This window comes from Rhea americana, unplaced genomic scaffold, assembly GCF_003343005.1.
Source record: "Rhea americana isolate MKP2758 unplaced genomic scaffold, rheAme1 scaffold_7, whole genome shotgun sequence".
NCBI lineage: Eukaryota > Metazoa > Chordata > Aves > Rheiformes > Rheidae > Rhea > Rhea americana.
This window is the reverse complement of record NW_028186867.1, coordinates 11,421,909-11,445,173: the sequence shown is the minus strand read 5'-3', so window position 1 is coordinate 11,445,173 and position 23,265 is coordinate 11,421,909. Positions and strand designations below refer to the sequence as shown.

At 39.0% G+C, this 23,265-nt stretch overlaps 1 protein-coding gene across 1 annotated transcript; it reads left to right on the top strand.

The window, feature by feature from the left end:
• The first annotated feature begins 1,562 nt into the window (after positions 1-1,562).
• CREG2 (cellular repressor of E1A stimulated genes 2) lies at positions 1,563-20,661 on the top strand. The gene is made up of 4 exons (XM_085321612.1): positions 1,563-2,030; positions 4,042-4,211; positions 15,970-16,083; positions 17,013-20,661. The coding sequence occupies exons 1-4, from the start codon at positions 1,563-1,565 to the stop codon at positions 17,158-17,160; spliced, it is 900 nt and encodes a 299-aa protein (XP_085177738.1). The 3' UTR covers positions 17,161-20,661.
• Positions 20,662-23,265: the final 2,604 nt, after the last annotated feature.

Here is a 23,265-nt window from a genome sequence, read left to right as displayed (position 1 = left end):
TGTGACAGGACCAGAGGCAATGGGCAGAAATTGAAGCACAGGAAGTTCTGCCTGACCGTGAGGGGGAATTTCTTCACTGTGGGAGTGATGGAGCACTGCTACAGGTTGCCCAAAGAGGTGGTGGAGTCTCCTTCTGTGGAGCTATTCAAGGCCTGCCTGGATGCAACCCTGTCTGACATGCTCTAGGTGGCCCTGCTGAGCAAGGAGGTTGRACTAGATGGTCTCCAGACGTCCCTTCCAACCTTACTGATTCTATGATTCTACGAAATAAAGAGAACAAAATTTCTATCACATATGCCTCAGTTTGCATTAGGAAATTGAGTAATTGTCCAGTGAGAAACACAAGGGAATTGGCTTTTAAAAATATGTTTGAAKAGTATGACTGTGGGAAGCTGACTCAAATATCAAGGGCCTGCTTCATTTATTTTAAGACAGACATCTCCTGAACTAGGAGGAAAAAATGAGCTTATCTAGCTTTTATTTACTCTGGTTTGGGAAATCTACGTTTATTTTCCACTTCTACGTTCCTCTTTCTTAGCYCAAGCACTGAAGGAATCAATATTCAAAAGTATCACAACATGTGAAGTGGGGACCATATGGTAAAGGAAAAACAGAAGTGTATTCAGTTATGCTGATAAATTTAAAAGTTTGATGGAGAAATTATTCTGGCAGAAGTATCTTCCCAGTCTGAAAAATGATTTGGGCCTTACAGCAGTTACATATGTTTACACCATTTCTTAAGGTTACTATGGTGAAAATAAAATACCAAACAGTGGGTTTAGGCAAACAGAAGCTAAAAATACTCAATATTTCAGTTAATTTTTATTTATTAAAGTTTCTATTCTAGGTTAGATATGCAGCATATTCTCGTGAGACAACTAAGCAGAAACGAGAACAGCAGACCAACCTCATGGTCTGTTCTTCATGCTACAAAAAGTCTAGATACAGTCTACTAGTATATGCAAACCTTATGAAAGGAAGAGTCTCTTGTGAGATTTACTCCTTCCTGCCTAATATTGAAGCAGTATTCCTTAAATAATTTACATGAATACAATCAAAGTTTGAAAGTACCTAAAGAACTGTAAGTTTGCATTGAAGGGGTCTACTGCCAAGAGCAGAAAAAGAGATCCAAAAATACTTTTATTTAATAGGGCCATTTTTTTCCAACTTAAATATGCATTTAAGTCTTTGCCTAGTTAAGCCCTTACCTAGTGACCATAGTCTTTTAATAGTGGCTCCATGCCCAAAGGAACCCCACGAGTGTGGGAACTAACGAGGTGTGTCTCCCTCTAACTTTGGGTCTTGCTARTGCCCGGCCCTGGTGTCCCGCAGAGACTTTCCCTGCAATGGGAGCATTTCTGCGGGCGCACTCTGTGATGCGTCCTCCGTTTCCCGCCAAACGGAACGACCGCGCTGCCTCTCTCCGGCGCACGGGGATGGGCTCGTTTCCTCTCCTGGCTCGCACGGAAAGGTGCTGAGAAAGAGCGGGCGGTGTCGCTGCCGGCGCGGCCGCGGGAGGGTGCTGCGCGCCGGGCACGGCGGCGGCGGCGCTGCGGCAGAAGATGTCGGCGGGGCGGCAGGGCCGGGCGGCGGCGGCGGCGTGCTGGCTGGCGGCCGTGCTGTGGGGCGGCGCGGGGCTGCCGCCGGCGCGGGGCTACGTGGTGCTCAGCTCGGTGTCCTGGCCGCTGCCCGACGGCGACGGGGCGGCGGGGGACGAGCTGCACAGCTCCTCCACTGAGGAGGCGCTGCCCGCGCTGCTGGAGGAGGCGAGCAGCCTCTGGAAGCAGAGCTACCCGGCCTCGGCGTACCGGGAAGACGGAGAGCTGGGCCCGGGGCCGGCGGCGCGGCGGGCGGCGCGGGGCGCCTCCCCCTCGAGGATGTTCTCCTACCGGCGGGAAAGCGGCCCGGGGCCCGGCGCCGCCGCCCCGCCGCAGCCCGAGCGGGAACCGGAGCGGGCCGCCGCCACCGCCCGCTTCCTCGCCCACCAGAACACCTGGGGCTTCGTGGCTACGCAGGCGGCGCGAGGCAAGGTACCGTGCCACCCCGCGTCGCGCCGCTGTCCGCCGGCGGCGCCTGGGCGCCCGCGGCAGGTGACAGCCCGGGGGCGGGGGGGGGGCGGCTAACGGCCGCGCGCGAGCAGCGGCTAACGGTCGCGCTTGGGGGCGGCTAACGGGCGGCGCGTGGGGCGCAGCTAACGGCCGCTGTCCCAGCTCGGCGCCAAGCGCGTAGCGACCTTCACAGTCCTTCTTTGCCGTGTAGGGAGAGAAACCACGCGTGGATCGCACTGGAGGAGGCGTGCTGAAGGCAGCCGCCCAGGGAGACGCAGAGAGAGGACTAACCCGTGAAGCCAGACCTACAGCGCTATCCTTAGGGGGGGAGGCTTCCCGCCTCCGCGGCGGGGTTTAAAGGGCAGGGCTGGACTTGAACGCGGCATTCAGCGCCACTCCATCCCGAAAAGATGGGTTTAACTTTCTGTGTTGCAAATACCACCAGATTGATTATCTTGAAATTTAAAAAAGCGCAGAAAGTTAGAAGCAAGTTAAGCTTCAGCAAGCTTTGGCTGAGCAGTGTTTGAGTTAGTGGCAATCTTATTCTGAAATGCAAAACAACAGGGATAAGAAAGATATCATTAACTGAGTATTCTAATTTATACACAAGACACCTGTTCTGGTTCTTGAGAACAAGAAGCCTCATGTTTTCAGAGAGATTACTAAATCATACGATCTTAACTCTTCTGGTTTATGCTTTCACCAGAAATTCATACTAGAATGCAGGTCTGCAGTTACCTAATTGCAACACATAAGTAGTACAGAAAAATCTGATTCAGAATGAAATTTGGAACTGATGAGTGGAATGTTGCTACTGTGCTGATCACAGTTCTTTCCGAACGTCTGCTGTGAAGTTAACCATGCATGAAAGACTGAGAATACTTAAGCAGTTGAAACATGTAGTGAAAATTCCTGACAGCTACTACTTTTTTTTCTTTGTAAATCTTAATAATACACAAATATTTTTAGTTTCTAAGTCATGCAGTTTCTTTAAAACATTCCTACTAACATGCACAGCAAGGACCACTTATAAGACTTATAAACATTAAAGATTTTATAAATATAAACATTAGAAAGCATGCAGTCCAAGTAATAACATCACTCAAGGTCTTCTTATTAACTGCTCATACTTAATTTGATTTTGTTGTGAAGCATTTATCAGTAACATTGAATTAATATATTGACTGATAATTATACTATTTATCATCTAATTGACCATGAGGGAAGAAATATCTGAAGACGTGAAAAAATAATGATTCATTAAACTTTCTTTCACTATGATTTCTAATAGCATGAAAAAGCACAATAGCAGTGTAAATTGTCCCAGAGAATGTTAATGTGTATCAGTACTGGACAAAGACATTTTTGCACGTGTAACATCCATTGTGGATATGCAAGTCAGTGAATGAGAGTAAACTTGGAAAACTTGGGTCCCTGATTCCCTCCTTCTACATGGGAGGAAGTTTTGCTGCTGGCTAGATTGACGTTCAGTTTGACTTTAAGCACAATTCTAGCTGAAATGTCTTTCCCTCTATTTTGGCAAATTGATGCAACCACATTCCAAATCAGGGTTAAAAGGGGAGCCAAGATTAGACTAAAAAGCAGACTGAATTAAGTCTAAATTAGAATCTATATCCTTTGGGGTTTGAGAAGGGGTATCARCACTGTTTGGGGGTAAACATTTCTTGTTGCTGATAACATTGATTTTAATGCACTTTTAATGCACTTGAACGTTTTTAATTTTAAGTTCAGTGGAAGAGAAAATCTTCTCTGTAGCATGACAAACAGGACTGGAAAAAGAAATGGAGGAGAGATCTGTTTTCATAGAAGCTCAATAGTGAGATGTGGTTTAGAAGATGGTCTGTCTAATGGTGACAACAGAACGTGTGAGACAGAACAACTGGGTTTTCTGCTAAAGACCTTGAGGAAGTCCCCAACCTTGTAAACTGTCTATATGCAAAGTTGTAAGGCACTGCTTATTTGGATTTTCCAGATCCAAGGTATGCCCTATGGGAACTGTCTACTTGTCAGCGATGGTCCCATCAATAACAGCACTGGAATCCCTTTCTTTTATGTGACACCAAAGGATAACACTGTGGCAGATCTACTGAAGAATCCTGTAGCTTCTCTGACCCTGCCAGAGACAAACAGCAATTTTTGCAGGTAACAGAATTTTGTCTGTGTAGTACTGCCTTCGGTGAGAACAAATACAATCTTCAGGATAAATCTGTGATAGYTTTATGCTAAGTCCCAACCTTCAATGTCCTGCTTCTACTCTTGGCTTTCACAATCTGCTACATCCTCTTCTTTAGGTTTATTTTGCAGTAAATTGCCACAGTATATCTTAAAGAAAAGCAGGAGYGTCATTTAAGTGTACTGTAGCATCAAAAGTCAGGATGGCTTTCAAATTGCCTAGTAACAAACCTAAATTTGAGTCTCTTCCTGGAGGTGTATACATGAAATCTAGGTGTTTGAGATCCCATTATAATCCTCAGAGATCTAGTCAATAAGGTCAATAGAGTTTTGAGAGCTATTCAAGTCACCATAGATACCCTTGGTCTACTGAACAGTTCTTGAGGCCTTGTTTTTTGCATTGGCTAGTTCTCAGTGAACTATAATGGGATCCCAAACTCTCAGTTCACAAGCCATACATAGGACCATGCCACACAGTTGAATTTTAATCTCTTTCAGAAAATACAATTAAGTATGATACCATCACAGATTTTTTATGCATTTTATATCATAAACTGCTGTTAAATGATCCTCCACATAAAGGAAGCCAAGTTTGATATTTACTTATATAAAATACAGCTGGCCTTGGGTTTGTCTCTGCAGAGGTAGTATTGAGTTCAGTTCTTTCTTCCTAGTGGTGTGCATGATTGTAGATCACTAATGCTTTACACATATAAAAAAAGTACGTATGCATGGAAACTCAAAAATGATACAATTCTCCCTCACATACTTGTCTCCTTGAAAAAGACATATCTGTGCCATATGTTTGTTTACAGTCAAACCATGTGACAAGCTTGGCTGGGTCAGCCTTGTGTGAAGTGTTATTTCCAGAGGCTCCTTTACATGATGAGGTATGTGGTGACACTGAAATTGTGTCAGACAGGACAGCTCTTCCAAGAAAGATCTTCCACACTGATATTCTGAGGAAGTAGAAAAACTGGAAATTATAGGCTCAGAAATAAATGAGTTTACAAGAAAAGTTTTAACCYTAAGTTAAGGTGCTCTTTGGGGGAGGAGAGGTTTATTTTAAGAACAAGATTACAAATTTACCCAGCTGGGGATCATCTTGGGCATCGTCCTGTCTTKCAAGCCTTCTAGCTGAAAAGAATAGTGGGGAAAAAAAAACATAGTGAACAGCAAGTATAAAGCACTTCATTGTTTTGTTTGTCTGTATTTGTCTCCAGAATATACATCCTGTTTTCTTAAGTGTTGTATCATAATAAAATTAACCATTTCTCTATCCTAAGCAGTGATTTCAAGCTGACATCCCATTCCCAAGGAATGGAAGGCCACCAGGATATCATGGCTACCTCTTGCGGTGTTAGACACCCAATACTTATTTTCCATCACAGAGTTTATTAAGGTGCTTGAGCTTTGAATGTTTGATAAAGTCAACTTAATTGTAAAATTTATCTAGAATAATTCTGTTCCTTAAAATTGCTTCATTAATTTATTTTGAATTGATCGTTTCAAACTGCAAATGAATGTATCAGCTCCTTCTTAAAAAACTAACAGAACTGATTCCAGATTTTTAATTCAATCAAATAACAAGCTGAATATCTAGACCAAGTGCTTAAAAATGTATGCTAAGTTCTACGTCCTACCACTTACATAGTTGCCCTRTTTTCAGGGACTCTAGATGCAGAGCAATTTCCATTGATGATAACTGCTGGTGATGAGCGCTTCTGAAAATCACACACTCATTTAGGCATCTAAGTGTGGCCTTTCATCCCTTGCTTTAAACAGCCACTTTTGACAGTCTTTGCCTTTTATGATTTAGTAACGTAGCTGCCTGATTCACATGTTACGGAAATGCTAATTCACCAGTAAAAGAAAATCTATTCATGATTTATAGAAATATGAAAATGACATACATCACAGCTCTTCAAGAATATTTATTCACTGGCTTCCTATTAAGCAACCATTAATTTCCAAAATTAACCACTACCCTTTTGTTTAATATCCTAGAAATTACTATTTGTACTGCAGGTAGGGCAACCTAAATTCTTCCATGCAATTCTCTATTTCTCTCAGCAGCCTGAAACTGAATTATATGGTAAGAAATGCTCTCTGGATACTAGTAAGCTATTTCCATGACAGTTTACTCCAAACTACTTACCACATCCCCATTCTCCCTCCCTATGACTGGTTGGTCGCAGGGCCCTCCTCTCTCTCATTCTCTCTCTCACATCAGCTTCCAGRATTTGTGAGACCCTGAATAAAGCATAAATTGGGAGAAAAATAACCCAACAATGTGAATAAAGTTCTCTGCTGGTCCTCTTTCAATTCTTTTTCTACCTGCTCCTGGAGGTGGACCTGCTTAGCTGAGTAACCTGGCAGAAACTTCTCTCTCCCCCCCCCCCCCCCCGCCTTTTTTTTTTCTTCTCTCTAAAAATTAGATTTCAGCTGGGTTAGTACACTGAATCAGCTCACCAAGAGCTGAAGCAGTACAAAAGAGAAGGAAGGGAGAAGGTGGAGGAGAATGGGACATTCCCATTTCAGCATATAACCATAGCCTAAAAATTGAGGTTTAACACTGAACTGAATACAAAGTTGAACAGTCTAATCAGTACTCCTTGCATTATTTATTTTGTTGTTAAATTCCTTTTGTTTTTCTTTACTTCTAGAGTTCCCATCTGCAAGAGATAACGGTGTTAGCACAAAGGGCAAGTGATACAGAGAGTGGAAATAGGGGCAGTTCTGGAGTTGAAGTTTGAGTTTTTGATAGGTTAGGAAAATGTGAAAAGATTTTGGGGCTATCTTGCAATCAGGAATTGGAAAAGATACGAGGACTGAGAGAGTTCAATTTTCCCCTGGTGAGCAGAGTCAGAAATGAATTTACATTTTAAACTAGAAAATAAACTTTGTAAATCTATACAGGATCCTACTGTTACCCCACAGAGAGGGCTTCTAAGACCAATGCAACAGTCATGAAAATAGCAAGCATTTAGGGRTCCTGTTGTCAGTGCTGTGGGGTTATCTGTCTCCCAGCACTGCCTGCAGCATTGATTGTGCTGTTGGTAACAGAGCCAGGTTATGAGGTCTGCCATGGGCAAACCAAGACTTTCTTTTGGATGCTCTGTCTGATGAGTTATTAAGATTGTGCCATGCAAACAGCATGTAACATCCATCCTTAGAGCAATGTTTATGTGGTGGTTTAATTTTTGTATAGCAAATGTCTTTCTCTTTACTCACACTATATGGGGCAAAATCTTTTAGCCTGAAAGACCTCAGATTCTGCTTGGTATTAAGGCAGTATCAGTGGGGTTTCCTTTTCAAAGGAAAATGTCATTTAAAGGTAGTTTTATTACCAGTATTTTCTGGTCAAAAGCCTCATTAATTGTTTTGACTTCAAAATCAGCTAAATGAAGAATGTTCTAGGTAAGTTTATGCCCTTGTATGCTAGCAATGAATTTGGCTCTATAGCTTATTTTCATGTAGAATTTCTTTAGAATTTCATTATGTACCTACTCTGAGGTTTAAGAATTAAAATACACATGAAAGCTATTTGATGCAGGTAGTCAATGCTTGTGGGAGTACTTGGCACTCTGCTGAAAATGCTTCTGACCTGTTCTATACAAAAGAAATCTTTGGCCTTTAGAAAGAAAACATAGCTGACATTTCAATAGTCTTGTATCTAATGAGTATCAAGTGACTTGTGTACTTGTCAGTTTATTATTAAATTTAGTTAGTAGTGAATTTCCTTTGTTTTGTTTCAGAACATTCTCAAGTTTCAAATCTTGACAATAAATGTTTTCACTTTTGGAGAAGTGAGGAATAGAGCGGTCTTTTGGTTATACAATGTTAATATTTAATCATCTGGAAAGAAAATTTGAAAAGCCTAAACTAATAACAGAAATAACATATAATAATGAAAGAAAAAGGGCTATGATGCATCTCAATAGGCACTAATTGCAAGACATTTCAATGTTGCAGCTATAGTCTGGATTCCTCATCTCTGACCTAGAGATTTCCGTTTCCCAAGAGGAAACAAGCCACACTTCTTTTAGAACATTCTCTGGTGGTCAGTCTAAGAAAGCATTAGTTAGTAACTGCTAACACTGAATTTTATTGGAAGGCTAATAAATGAATAATAGAGGGGAGAAAAATTAAATGGTTTAAGGCTATATATAAATAGACAAAGCTGGCAAGTCTGTTTCACAGAAAAACTGAAAAGATTGAGTCCTGTTCTTACTGATTTCAGAGCAAACAAGACTGAGCCCTACGTTAAAGAATAGAGCAGCTATTGTTCTAAATGAATGTCCCAACACACAAGCTGCTCAGATGATCTCTCTTTTCAAGTAAGCTCCTGGGCCTGCCTCATTACAGCTGCAGTCTGGAAAACAGGCAATTAATTTTAAACATGTGTTATCTCCTTGACATCAGATTCAACACCTTCATAGAGACCAAATGCAGCTTTCTTAGAGAAGTAACAGTTAAATGGATGCTGCAAAATGATTTTCGCACAGGGAAAAAGAAAGAAAAACAACACACTTTGGGGTCAATCAATAGGTTTGTTTTCCTTTGCTATTAATTTGGAGGATGGTGTTTCCAATCTGCACTGCAGACTGGTGTTTTGAGTGATCCACATTATTCTACTGTTTGTGACCTGCATCTGGGATGGGAAAGCTGCTTCCTTCAGAGCCATTTTGCCTACATGTTCCATCCGCTGYTCCAGGCAGCAGGTAAAACTGACAGATAAAACTGCCATGGGTAACAGACACACCTCTGAGATGTGAGTTGGCCATACAAAATTTGTCTACCCCTGTGATTATATAGTCACTGTTTGTTAATACAAGGATGAATATGACCAATAAATTTGGTGTTACACCTTCAAGCAAAGAAAAATTACACATGCAGAAGAGAAATGCATCTGCTAGAGAAGATCCTGTGCTGAAATCCTAACATCCAAACATCTCTTATTTTTTTGAGAAGTTGAGACCAACCTTCTAGATCTGTAGCACAGACACATCTCTAGCTCTGGCATTTATACTGGCTCTCTTTAGTCATATGTAAATAATTATGTCAGTAGCTGTCCTGAAAAATCTGTGTTTAAAAAATCAGGAAAATACCAAATTAGAAAGTTAAATATGAAACCTACTATCATCATGGCCCAATGCATACAATATAGCTTTAAATTACTGTTTTGTTTTGTTTTGTTTTCTGTATTCTTAAATAACCAACTTTACAAAATCCCTGTCTGGTACACTAGTATGTGTTTCTCTGTCTGCTTTTACTGAAATAATTGATGCTATGAATCTTTTTTTTTTTCCTGTGAATTGTCTATTGTTAAACTATATAAAACTTTCCTGGCTTAGACATGTAGTTCAGCCAAAGAAATGGGTTGTTGTCAGCAAAGACAAACAGACAAACAGACTTCACTTAAATTATATATACAAAAAAYATTCTAGGAAGGATTATCTTCCAGGAACAGTGACATGATTTAAAACATTAAAATAGGTATGCTCTGAATACAGAATCACTTATATGCAAAAAAGCCATTTTAACAGAATATATTACTACTAAGCATCACTTTAGATTCAGAACGGAAGATTGCACTTCTGAAAGCAAAGATGACTTTTAACTATCTTTGCTGGATCTCAAACATGATTGACAAAGGAATTATTCATGTCAAAAATCAGAGCAAGGCAGGGCAAAACTGCCCAGCCATATCTGCTTGAAGGCCAGCAACAGCTTTTCTGATTATAAGTTGGCTTTCAAAAAGGATTTTGTTTGACATCATGCCATGCAGATTAGTAACACTAATACATTGTTTCTACTTCAGAGCCTTCATTAGTTAATGATGAGTAAATGGAATGTATAAGAGCAATAACTTCTGCTTTTCAAAATATACAGTCAAAATTATATACATGCTACAATGATTTTTCCAGGATATTTCCTCTATTTCTTTCTATAGATTTTAGGAAAAAAAAAAAAAAAAAAAAAAAACGATGATGTATCATATATTGTCAAGCTAACATGCAACTCTGAGTCTTGCCCAGTTTTGGGCTAGGCAAACAGGAACTCTGCATGGCGCATCAGAGTGCTTACTTCACGTCCATAGAAGGTGTCAGGGATCAGCTGTTCCAGCAGCAAGTGCATCCTGAACAGCCAGTCCTCACCTCCTAACTGCATGGCTTTGTGTGGCTGCTGCTACACTAAAGGAGAGATTAGGGTGTGTGGAGCAAATTCCATCATKGCCCTTACCCATGCCACACAAGGCACATGCTCTCCAATAGCAGGAGTAGGAAACTGCTCTCTAGGGCTTTCATCTTGACTCTCTGGCTTAGTCCTTTCTCCCTTTCTGCAATAAGGGAAAGCTCTTTCCCAGCTGCTTTTCCCTTCCCTTCTGTTCAAGAAGTAGAGAAGTAAAACTAGTGCTTTCTCACAGGGCAGAGAGAAATGCATTCAGGGGAGAAGGGAAGGATTTAGGAATCCTGAAGGGGAGGAAGGAAGCTTCTGTCTCCCCAGGGGAGTGCCATCCTGAATGGCAATTCCACACTGGCAAAGTATGTTGATGAAGAAGAAAAAGAGATACCTACCCACAGGCCCCTGCATCCTCCCACAATCCAATACTAATTTCTTCTTGGAAACACTTGACTCTCCTTCCCAAACGCTTTCTGCACTCCTACTTTGCCTTCATTGTAGTGCCACTGCACTAGTGGACTGCAGAGGCTGAGAATGGAAATAAATCCTAAGAATACTCTTGGTCAGAAAGCAGGAGAGAGAGCATCAGTCAAAGCAGGGATCTCAACTGTGAAAGAGAATCCTAAATCTTAGCGTCATCACCTTGTGTGCCCATACAGACATATCAGCCCGAGCCATAGTTTAACGAGGTCTGGATTTAACTAGTTTTCATTTGAGAATCCTCTAATTGAAATCCAAGAAACAGCTAGTGAAGTGAGTATTTTAGTGAGTAGGTATCACTCTTTACTGTGAACCCTTTTCAAACCGTGATCCAGAAAGGGCGGAAGTGGAACATAGTCAAATAAGTGGGAGATGTTCATCAGCAATAGGCTTCATTGCATTGCATCATTGTTGGGAAACATGTTTAACACGCAGACTTCTCCATAAGCTCAGAAAAGCTGGCACCTTTGTAGAGATTACTTTCTGTAGGCCAGCTGAATGAGGCTGAACACAGCTCGTTCTCTAATCTCACATAATCAAAATAGACAACTGCCCAGACAGAGTCAAACACTGTATACTTAGTTTGCTCACTGTAAGCAGAGGAACAGAGACAATCAATTCTTCCCTGTCCTCAAAACCAGATGAATAATTAAGATAATCTCTCTTAATGTACTATGTTCTTATAAAATGCATAAACTGAATCATCTTCCATTTTAATCTGGCTTCCTTTAATTTCTTCCACAAAGTGAACATTATTTTATATAAGCATAAATAAGTAAATGTGTTCTCTATTGATTTGTCTCCTTCCACAGTTTCCTGCTTTCTGTTCCCCTCAGTTTATATTTCATCATAGACTTCATGAAATCCTCTCCAGTAATAGCAACGACCTGATTCTCAGCACTGGTAAAGACGGGGCGTAAGAAGCCATTTAGGGTTTCCCTGATGCAGAGACTGTATAAAGCATACTGTCTCTTCCTGTGAACTGTGCTTCCCTTAATCCCCCAGTCTGTGATGCACAAATGTTACATAAAGCCACTTCTATGTACCTACTTGTTCTTGAGCCAACAAACATAAAAGGGACCCAAGGACTGAGAGCTGAATATGTATTTATTTATACAAAAGGCAAGAAATAACTGGTGAATGCATGACTAGACCTCTACAGATTTATCCCTMGTATCTGTTTTTCATCTTTTGTAAAAATAGGAGATACATTCCTAGTTATATCCCTTTATTCACAGGAAACAAAGCCTGCACTTRCACAAATTACACTAGTACCACTGAAAATTAACAACAGAGTTAGAAGTGTAGCTATAAATTCAGGGATTTTTAATGGTTTAGACACTATAAAAATAGTTATACGTTATAGGGAAATACTATGCCAAAAGTGATGCAGAAAAACAGATTTACTTCAGAACATGAACAACTCCTTTAATAAAATGTCAATGTAAGACTAGAATACAAGGTTACTATTCTGAAATAGAAAACCTATGATAAGAGGCAGTGCTAAAAACAAAGCAAAGAAAGTAATAACATAGCATACTAAATTCAAATAATTAATTGTCCCTGTTCAGCTCTTCCAAAAACTTTGTCAAACATAATCATAACAAGTAATTTGTTTGCCTCAGTTCCCTGAAAGATAAACTTCTGACCTTCCAGAATATTATTCCAATGTGCAACATTCAGTTTAAATAACTCTTACTAGGAATRATAGTATTTTATTTTTGTATGCCAATTAATGCAACACTGGAGTCCAGAGGAATGAACATAGAGAAAGCTGAAAATAAAAGAAGTCAGGAAAAAACAGAGATGAAAATATTCCAGATACAGGTGTACAGTATATAGGTTCTGTTGTCAGTCAAATATGCAAAGAGCAGTTTTTCCTGTAAATTAGTGAAAAGTCAAAGTCATACCTGACATGTCAATCTTAGGCAAAAGGCAAACACCTCTCAGTGATTTCAGTAATAAAAGTAGGATTCACTGTGTAATGACAGCAATATCATGTCTATTGCCTACTTAAAACTGGCAAGTCACTTTTAGAATAAATGAGTGCTTACAGAAAAAGATTAAATAATTGTAAATTTTGTATTTGAGAAAATATCAGACCAAAATCTCTCACTGCTCATCTTCACATCTGAATTTTTGGCCTTGATCCACTCTATGAGCTGTAGACATCCTTCGCTAACAATCCTTTTATAATTCCTATCTGAAAATAATTAACATCTAACCTAGGGGCTACACCAAACAAAAGCACTTGCAACTATTGCTGTTTTTCCCAGCTGTTCTGTTGTTTTACARTACTATTAGGTTCCATTGGAAAGGGTTACATGCATGCAGGAATATGGTTATTCATTTAAATTAAATTTCTAAAGTGAAATTTTGCTTGTGAGAAGTTCCTTACATTATTTTTAAGAATTATCAAGTTCAATATATACATATATGTGAGGATGACAGAGCACTTGAATAGGTGATYCAGAGAGGTTGTAGAGTCTCCTTCTCTGCAGATACTCAATACCCGCMTGGATGCAATCCTGTGCAACGTGCTCTAGGTGACCCTGCTTGAGCAGGGGCTGGACTAGATGATCTCCAGAGGTCCCTTCCAACCTCAACTATTCTGTGATTCTGTGATATATGCAAAATGTCTTGCTAAAATACAAAGATTAAGCACAAAATGTAACAGTAGATCAGGAAATCCCTTCAAATGGACTTTGTGACTTTTCTATACAAGGCCAGTTGTGTATGGAAGTGTGAATTTACACAGCCCTAGATGCTGGACATTCAGGCCCTCATCTCCCACTCTGTAAGAGGGATTCATTCTTCCTTCAAATTTCTTTCTTCAGCTGCATAGACTGTATTTATATATGCTATAGGTGAGCTGATTCCCACTTAAARTGCTTTTCTGTGAGACAGCTTACCAACTTCCAAAATGAAGTAAATTATTGTAAATAATTAACAAAAGGGGTAATTCTGTTCCTCATCTGTATCCTTATGCATGCTGCATGCTGCTGTCCTTTTCTTTGCATGAACTCTTGGAATTAAACTCACAGAAGACTTTTTTATTTTTTTAAGTAGATCATTTTTTTGCCACGGGTGCACTCCAAAGAGTCTTACCATGCAGCCTGAGAAGTGCCAGAGCTACCATGAGGCAGAGAGAGGGAATGTAGTTGTGAGAAGAAAAGTGAGATGAGAGGGAAAAGCAGATCTGTACCTCTTGGTGGAAACTAACTGTTAAATCAGTTTTGCTGTAAGCTGAAATATCATAAAGTACAGTTTTATAGTTAGCTCAATCTAGTCTTAAACTGCAGGCTGTCCCCAGCTGCACATACCTATTTCCTCCTTTGTTTTAGTTGTAATGACAGATATTTATATTTGGTGGGTTCGTTTCCCAGTGGATCCCACACCCTGAACGGCCACACAACATCCAAAGCCAACTTGGAAGAAACAACGTGAACTGTGACTAGCATTGGGTCAAAAAAAAAAGTCAGCGTGGAGCTGCACTATTTAGGGACAGTACTGGCTTTAGACTGGCTTAAGTCAGTAGTGAAACTGCATCTCCAGCACACAGTATGAGTTAGTGTAGAGGCTCTGCAGTGTGCCAAGGTGACCATGCAGACAAGTTCATACTCTGAATATACACTGATAGAATTAAATCCAGAGGTGCAGCATGGAACGTAGATTTTCAGGTAGTTAGACCACCATTCATTTATTAGTTCATATCTCAAAAAATGTACTGGAAAAAAATCTTGAGCATTATTTATTAATGTGAATAGAAAGCTTGATCTGGATCCTTGGCTACTGTCCTTATTTYCCTGAAGAAAGTGAGGTAAAGGAAAAAGAGTATGAGTGGAGTTTGTCCAGACATCATCAAGCTGAATGATTTCAGAGAACTGCTGCTACAAACTGATCAGAATGCTGAAAAAACATCCCAAAGATGATGTGACTGCAAATGGCTCTTTGGAGCACAGGCTACAAACTGTGCCAAGTGCTTACTGGGCATAGCAGAGTATCAGCCTGTTAAATTTTCTGGCATATTTTTGCTCATGGTCCTATGTATAAAAGCAGACACTTTAATCAGTAAGTTACGTAGTCTTTCCTAACCATCTGTRGCGAATCTGCAGGTGTTAAATTAGCTGCAGGAGAATGCCCATATGTTTCCTGCATGCAATAGACACGTACTAAGAATTATAGGGGRAAAAAAGCATTGCAGATTGCATATACAGTGAAGGCTAAAGGGTTAAAGCCAAGATCTTTAACTAAAATGGCACACAGATTAGATTTAATTTACTGTGCTTTGGTGCTTCAGATTAAAGCACATAGAACAAGAAATGCAATCTTCGTTTCCTAATGTGRTTTTTTAAGCTTATGTTATTATGTGGGACACAGTTCTGAGAGATYCTTGGGGGTGGCTCAGCACTTCTTTATGGGATCAGGCCTTTACAAATTTTTTTTGCTATTGGTCAAGTTACGTAGAGTGTATGTCAGAGTCAGCAGCTGCCCCATAACTGTTCATGGGAGTTATTTAAATACTATTATTGTGTAGAAAGATCCAAAAAGCAACTAATACCTTTCCATTCTCAGCTTGAAGGATGGGGATGTTTCAAGGTTCTTTTTAAACAAATGTTATGCATTTCTTTTATTTGCAAAAAAGAATCTGATATAAAGCAATCAGCAGGGTACAAGTAAATGGGGACTGAATCTGCAGGAGACGCTAGGAAAAGATCTTGTATTTTATACCCACATATACACGAATGCACACTTATTTTTTAGACTTAGGTCCAAACTAACCATTTCACTAATACTCTTCRGAATCCTGACTACATACTCAAATCTAGTTTTAAAAATCATAAATGAAGATTAAACAAATCTCTACAATAGACACCTACTTTAGATGAGTATTCCTTCAGTAGTCCCACTGAATGTTATTGCCGAGTGTAGAAAAAACCTGAAAGATGACAAAATGTTGCAGCTATATATATGTGAGAATCTGTTCACATTCATATTTCTCAAAAACTCATAACAAAAAAAAAGCAAACTATTATATGTGAGCATTTTTCTCTGTGCACAGAAAAAATGTAATTGATCCTGAGGATCCAAGGTGCACCAGACTGACTCTCACAGGACAGATGGTCACAGTGCCTCCGGAGGAAATGGAATTTGCCAAGCAAGCAATGTTTTCTAGGTCTGTATGTAATATGCATATAGTATAATACAACCTGCTGTTTGGAGACAAATGTATGGACATGGCCATTTGGGACTGAAAATCTGAGAAGTAATGAACCTGGCCTTTATTTGGAGGCCACAGAAGTAATATGACTYGTTGTTTCTTAAAATGATGTGCAGAGCTTTAGAGCCGCCTTTTAACTTTTGGGGTAATGAATTAYGGAAATACAATTAGTAAATATTAGACTTTAGTAGTACACGTGGTTTATAATCTGGGGATTAGGAAACTATTTCACATGGCTTTGAGGAAAGATTCTTAACTACAAGCTTTATTTGTTCAGTGTGGCACTACCTTTAATAATTCTCCCCTACTTTAGGACAAGATAGTGCCTTTAAGCCACAGCCTATTAAGATACAGTGCTGCTTTCAGGCACCAGGCTCACACATTTTTATGGAGTGGAGTCCCTCAATGGTCTTCTGTGATGCCCACTGAACCTAATGGCCTGTATCAAGTACAACAAAATTATGGGCTATCTGCTTCTCATCTTCTGGAAATTCTTTGAAGGCAGAAAAGGAACAATTTGTCCCATGCTTCTAAGAGCTGCAGTTCACGTTTTCAAATAAGTTACACTGGAGAATGAATGAGCATGCTTAGAATGCTTTGTTTTTTACTTACTTATAGACCAAAAAACATCAGCCTTTGGAAATGAAATTCTRTAAGGCGGTAGGATGGTGTTCCTTGGCTGCCTTAGTTGTATTTCTTGCCACCAGATTGAGGTATGCAACATTATAAACTTTATTACAATAAAGGAAAAAAAAAGATGAATGGTGGTGATTCTCACATCTCAGGTTTCAGACAGGCTGAGTGCACTAGACTGTAGAGAAAAGCAGACTATGCACATCTTTTTTTTTCTTTTAATTTTTTTTTTTTTTTTTTTTTTTTTCCAGGCACCCAGTGATAAGAAAGTGGCCTCGCCACTATGAGTGGTTCTTCATGAAAATGAACATTGAGCACATTTGGCTTCAAAGCTGGTATGGAGAAGTTTCTACCATTACAGTAGAGGAGTATTTAAAAGCAATTCCAAGTAAAGCATGACTGAATGGCCTTTGAAGTACAGGTCTTCTAAGTTTCCTTTCTGAGCATTTTTAAAATTTCATGCTGGATGTTTTCTTTATAGTGATTCTTTTTTTTTTCAAAAATGTTCAAAATAGTCCTGTCTTACAGGGAACAGAGTGAAAATAAACCAAACACAGACTTTGAAATTATACAGGAGAGGTGAATAGTAACCCTAACCTGCAAAGTATGAATAYGTCATTTCAAACAGGCAATATACCATCTTGAACATTACTTAAAAACATTTTGTATCTGTTTGTTTTGACTTTTATTGCTGCACACCCACATAGAAATTATAGTATGTGCTAAATATAATGTTCTGATTTACAGAAAAGCAAATTGCCTATTCAAAACACTCTGTATTGTGGAAGTATTGCTGCTTGATCTCTCATGTTTTGTAGGCATTCTAAGCTAAATCTAACAGCTACAACTTTAGATATCTGAGTTAAAGAATATTTTAATAAAATTGTCCTCATTTCCTAACTTATATTTTCTACATATATTTTTCACTAATTATCTAATTGGATAGTGGTAGAACACAGCCTCTCATCAGGCACTTAGTAGAAAAAATGCAAGCAGCTCTAACAACACAACTTCAGTACAGCTTGTCTCCTACTGACGCAAAGCTGGTTAAACATGTTAAGGGCCAAACAACAAATCAGCCCCACAAGGATTATCCCAATACAAGTATAAACATTCTTGTAAAAAAAATTAAGTAAATGTTCTCAGCTAGCCTACTGTAGATTATGAGACAGGAAAGTATTTTTAATAGACTATAGTTCCAAATTTTTTTACATCCCATCTACAGCTACTTTTTTTTTTTTTTTAATTCATTTGTGCAAATGACTTTTAAAAAGCATCACTAACTCATTTAAGGGGTGCAGCCAGTCCCTTAATTCTGTTTTCTCACTCAGTTTAGAAGAGTTCCTTCCTGGATTTATTTTTTTAAAGAAGTCTACTGATAGATATTTCAATCCATGAAAAACTCACTTTCTTAGTACGGACAGTGCAAACTTCATTGCAAACACATTATGTATGGCATTTTTCACAATAATATTAAAACAGTTCAAAGATGTTTTATTAGTCTTCAGCTCTTTCTCTAGAGGATAATCTTACTYGGTATCTTCTAAGGGTATCACAGTTAAAAATGTCCCATTGCTTATSTGGCTAATCCATTATACCATCTGTAAATCATACAATTGTCCTCCCTGTAACACTGAAAACAAGACAAATTTAGATGGGTTTTGTGTGTCTGAGAGGGAATGCACAAGTCTTTCAGCATTCTGGGAGAGAACCAGAGCTCGTGATAGTAACCCATGCCAAGGTAGGCCTGAGAAAGAGCACGGATCTCTCTGYTAGTGACCTGAGCTTTTACAAGTTAAGCTTTGGACAAGTTAAGCTCAGAGCACCGTGACCAGCTGGAAGCCAATTAAGCATAGCTGAGCTTATTTTGGTTCACACATTAGGAGAGGGCATCATTCTCTGAGCYGAGCTAGACAACATGCTGCTTTAACTACTAGGGGTCAATAAGACCTTGGGTGATTTTAAGGCTTCAAGCATTGCTACCATCACTATATAAGAACTGGAGAAAAATTGGTGGGGAAAAGTCTTTGTTTGCACACTTGCTAAGCATACGTTTTCTTGTCTCACTTCCAGTGAGCCTCTTAACAGTGCTGATCTTTCGTAGAGGTAATTTTGCAAAAAAAGAGTAAGTCCTGCCTGAATGTGTTTCCTTTTTTTTTTTTCTTGTCAGATCAGCAGCATTTTCCCATGTGAGTTTGCCTCCAAATCTTGTAGTACTGAAGCAAAACAGTTGATTCTATATAGCTTTATAGAATACCATTAAGTGAAATCCTCCTGGATACATATACCTGGAGATATGGATACATATTACCCTGGAGATCTTTGTCCACTGTGGATTTGATTCTATATCTCCATTAAGATTAATGGGACTTTTAAAAAGAAAATTCAATAGATAGAGTACTAGACCCAGTAAGAGAATCTCCACAGGTCTGAAGTACAAATTTATGTGCAACTTTAATTACATGTTATCCTAGTTCACTGTTATTCCCAGAAAAACTTGAAATGCTCRTATTCTCTTTCTTTCTCACACACAAAAATGCTGAATGTTTGAACTGCTGAGGAATAGAATACAAATTTTAGAAATGTTTTTATTACTCTACCCTCATTTTCACTCACATACTTGCATAGCGTGGTAACAGTAATATGGCCCAACCAGGTAGTATCCATTACTTATTAACACTCTTGCCTTAAAGTAGTAAGGGATAGTATCAACAATATTTAGCAGAGCTTTAACCACTTAAGAAGTAAATGTATACTAAGAAAGGTCTTGCATTCACAATACACTATTTGCTATCTGTTCTCTGCCTGGTTAAATTGATTGGAGTAGCTACTTTCTAAAGTGATACACCAATACACAAGCTTTGCTATGTGGACAARCCTTGAGACCCTTTGAAGAACCTCAAAACATGAAACAGCAGGGGCATRTAAAGTGACAAAGAATGCTTTGTAAAGAAATGTCATCTTAAACCACCTGTTTCATTTCATGCTTCTTTCTTCTGAAGAAAAGAATCCAAAATTTGGGGGATTACAGCCCTTGAAAGTCTGTAAAAAGTCATCAAAAATATGCCCTGGAGGATTTGAATGGAATTTTCTGCAGCAAAAGAAAAAAGGAGAGGAGATAGTCACTAGTTTGTTTAAYTGGACTTTACATTGTTAATTATATATTACTATTTTTCTTTAAACTGACAAATTTCTCAAGCGATACTGATCATTATCATCACATGGTAAGTGATGTTTGTTAATGCTTTTAATCCACAGATTATTATTAAGATCCATAAGAAGATCATATTTTCTTGAGACTGTAGTGGATCTGATCTTGCTTTAGTTCAAGTCAATAGCAAAAATCCTATTTATTTGTTGTGCTTTAATTATTAGATCAAATAGACATTTTATGAAAGGCTTTGCAAGCCTGTTTGAATTTATAAAGCGTTGCAACTAGATGATTTTTATTTTCATGTATTGTGTATTTTAGCTATTTATTTCTGTAGCTTCCCCCCAAAACCTTGTTGTGCAACATATAATAGCTAAAATTTGAACTGTAGTTTTGCAATATTTAAGAGATGCATTTAGTCATGCCAGTGTATTTGCTGAAAAAAGGAAGGAAGACAAAGTTCCTATACTTGAGTTCTAACTTTTAGCTAATTTGTGCAAATGTAATGCATGTACAGTATTTAAGTACAGCTAGTTTTAACTGCTGTTCTTATTTAACCAAAGAATGCTCCATTTCTAATGAAATTTGCATCATTTAAGTGGATGAAATTCACTGCATCTTGTTTCTGGATGTGTGCTGCAATTTGCAATGTATTTTGACTTCTAAAGATACTAAATGTTGTTAACAAAATGGCTGTCAAGCACAAAATGCAAATAAAATAAATTTCAGAAGTGAAACTGCAGATAGAACATTCTTAAGTCTTCAGTACAGCACTAGTCAGACTAACTGACCTTTTGGTGATGACCATTATAATTTCTATCTGATTTGAACTTCTGCTTTTTTTCTCTTTTCTTGAACCAAGCTGATTTCTTTCAAGGGACTTTGGGGAATTGAGACTCAGATCTGTCTTAGTATAGCCTAGCTTCTCTCTAGGGCAGAAAAGTCTAGCCAAGCGCCTTTTATCTTTCTTTTGTCTTCTCATTTTTATCAGCTCTGCTTTCTAGGTAGCAATTAGTTGTCATTCTTAGTAAAATTTGTTATTCCTTTCTGCACATGGAGATTGAGCACCACCTATCAGGTGTGCATCAATGAAATTTTGGAAGTTTCCTCAATGCTATTTCTTCCCTTGCTAGTCTTGCTCTTGTATGTTCCTCTTACACCTTGTTCTTTACTGTCTGCTTTCCTCTGGCAGGTTTTCCCAAGCTAAAGTCTGCTTTCCTGCCATCTCCTTTCAAGAAAATTCAAGCTTTCCCTCTAAAATTCCCCCCAAATTTTGGATTCTTATCCAAAAAGGTTATAGGAAACAGCCTCTGTTTCTTATTTATGCACTACAATCTTTGTCTTGTCATTCACTTCATTCTCTGTGAAGACTGCAGCAATAGTGTTTCTTAACCTGTATAATCACAGTCAATACCATTTTCCTATTGCCAGTGTCTCCATATTCTTAAAAGAACATTTTCTGAAGCTGTTCTTTTCATTTTTTACTGACTATAATGAACACTGTACTCTTTCTAGTTTATTGCATTTCTGGAGTGATTTTAGTTTCAATACTGTTGTCTATTCTGCTTCTCTCTCAAACTCTCATTTGAACTACATTTTTGGACTCCCTAAAAATACCATCACTTTTCTTGATCAGCTTTTTACCAAACACTGAATTCTTGTTTATTCTGAATTCTCTGTCACTTGCTGTCCTTAAACAATGTTTACCTTTACCTGGCTTCATTCCTCATCCCCCATCTAACATTCTCTGGCTAATCTGTTGTCTTGACCTCTTTTTGATATCTTTTTTTTTTTCTTAACTCTAGTTTTGCTGTGTTTTTTTCCTCATCTTCTGATTCCCGCTCCACAGCTCCTTACACACTACTTCCCCTGTTTCACAAATCTCAGTCTTGGCTGTCTTCTTGATTTTGTTACTTTGATCTTGTTCTCACAATGCTCAGTGCCTTTGGATGGAGTCCTAAAACTACACTGCCAAGTATTTTAGGAGAATGCTAAAGAGTTACTTTAAAGAATAACTTGGGGTTTGAAAATGTTTTTGAAAATTTATTTCAACACCAACTCTAGATCAGAATTTTGAACACATTGGCCTTGATGCTGATATGGAATAAAGTAGATCTGCTGCTGAAGAGTTAACCAAGCGCAAGGCTTTTGTAAGGTGGAGGCCAGTCACACCTTTTTTAGAAAGTGTTCAAACTCTGCTCGAATCTGTCAGCATCAGCAGCCACAACATACAGTCATGATTAGGAAGAAAAGGGGAAGCGTCCCTTGACAACATATGTAAGAATATAAGATCACACAATGACCTTTGTCTTTTTAAAGAGAAATGATAGTGTTTGAGACCATCTGAAAAGGACCAGTAAGAACAAGAGATCAATTTCACAAGCTAGGAAAAAAATATACATATAATGCCTTTTATGCAAAAAAAAAAAAAAAAAAAAAAAAAAGCCTTTAAATATATGTTTATGCAAGAAAAGGTATACATCTTTTTTTTTCTTTAATATATCACTAATCTGTAAAACTAGCATCTTTATTCAGTACTTCTAACTTTTTCAGTACATTTTTGTTAAGTTTATAGAGTAACTGACTTTCTCAACATTTGTCATCCTTCTTACATGAGCTTCCTTCAGTATAGTAGCACAAGTACCTTTCTTGTTTGAACTTCTAGCTTCAGTGATTTTGTTCTTTTTCCTGCCCTGCTAGAGATCATGCTCTATTTCTGGCTGGCTTCTGACCATACCTTCTTCCCTTTCATCCTCACTTCCTGTGCTCCCAGTCTGCCTTCCATTTAGGAGGACACTTATTTTACCCTTCAGTGTGGGTGAGGAGCACTCTGGAGGGTGGAGTAGGTGACTAATTCAATTTATGCATGTCTCACTGGGCAAGCTGACAGACTAGACTTAAAATAGTTATTGTTGGGGTTAAAGTAAAAACAACATTGACAGGCTTGTTTGTATGGGAGGCAGGTATAYGGAGAACTACAGTGGAAATTTTCAGCACTCTAGGTACTTTACATTAATTCCCTCTGTAGCCACTGTTTGTATGCAGTGAGCTAGGTTATTGCACATKCAGARTAATCAAGTCACATCATGTGAAGACATGCTTACTACACAACAAAACATCCTCAGGGGTTCTTGGTGCGCAACAGCCGTCAGTCCCCCTGAGCTCTTGCTCAACCAAAGTGCACAGATTTCCCTGCACTGAGCAGCTCTGCCCAGTCATTGCCTTCTACACCGCCTACAGCGCCTCCGCGCTCTTCTGTGTAGGCCCAAACCCTAGGCCTGGGYGCCGAGGTCTTCGCGGGGCACCTCAGCGCAGCAGCGCGCCCCGAGCCCCGGCCGCGCGCCCGGGGGGCA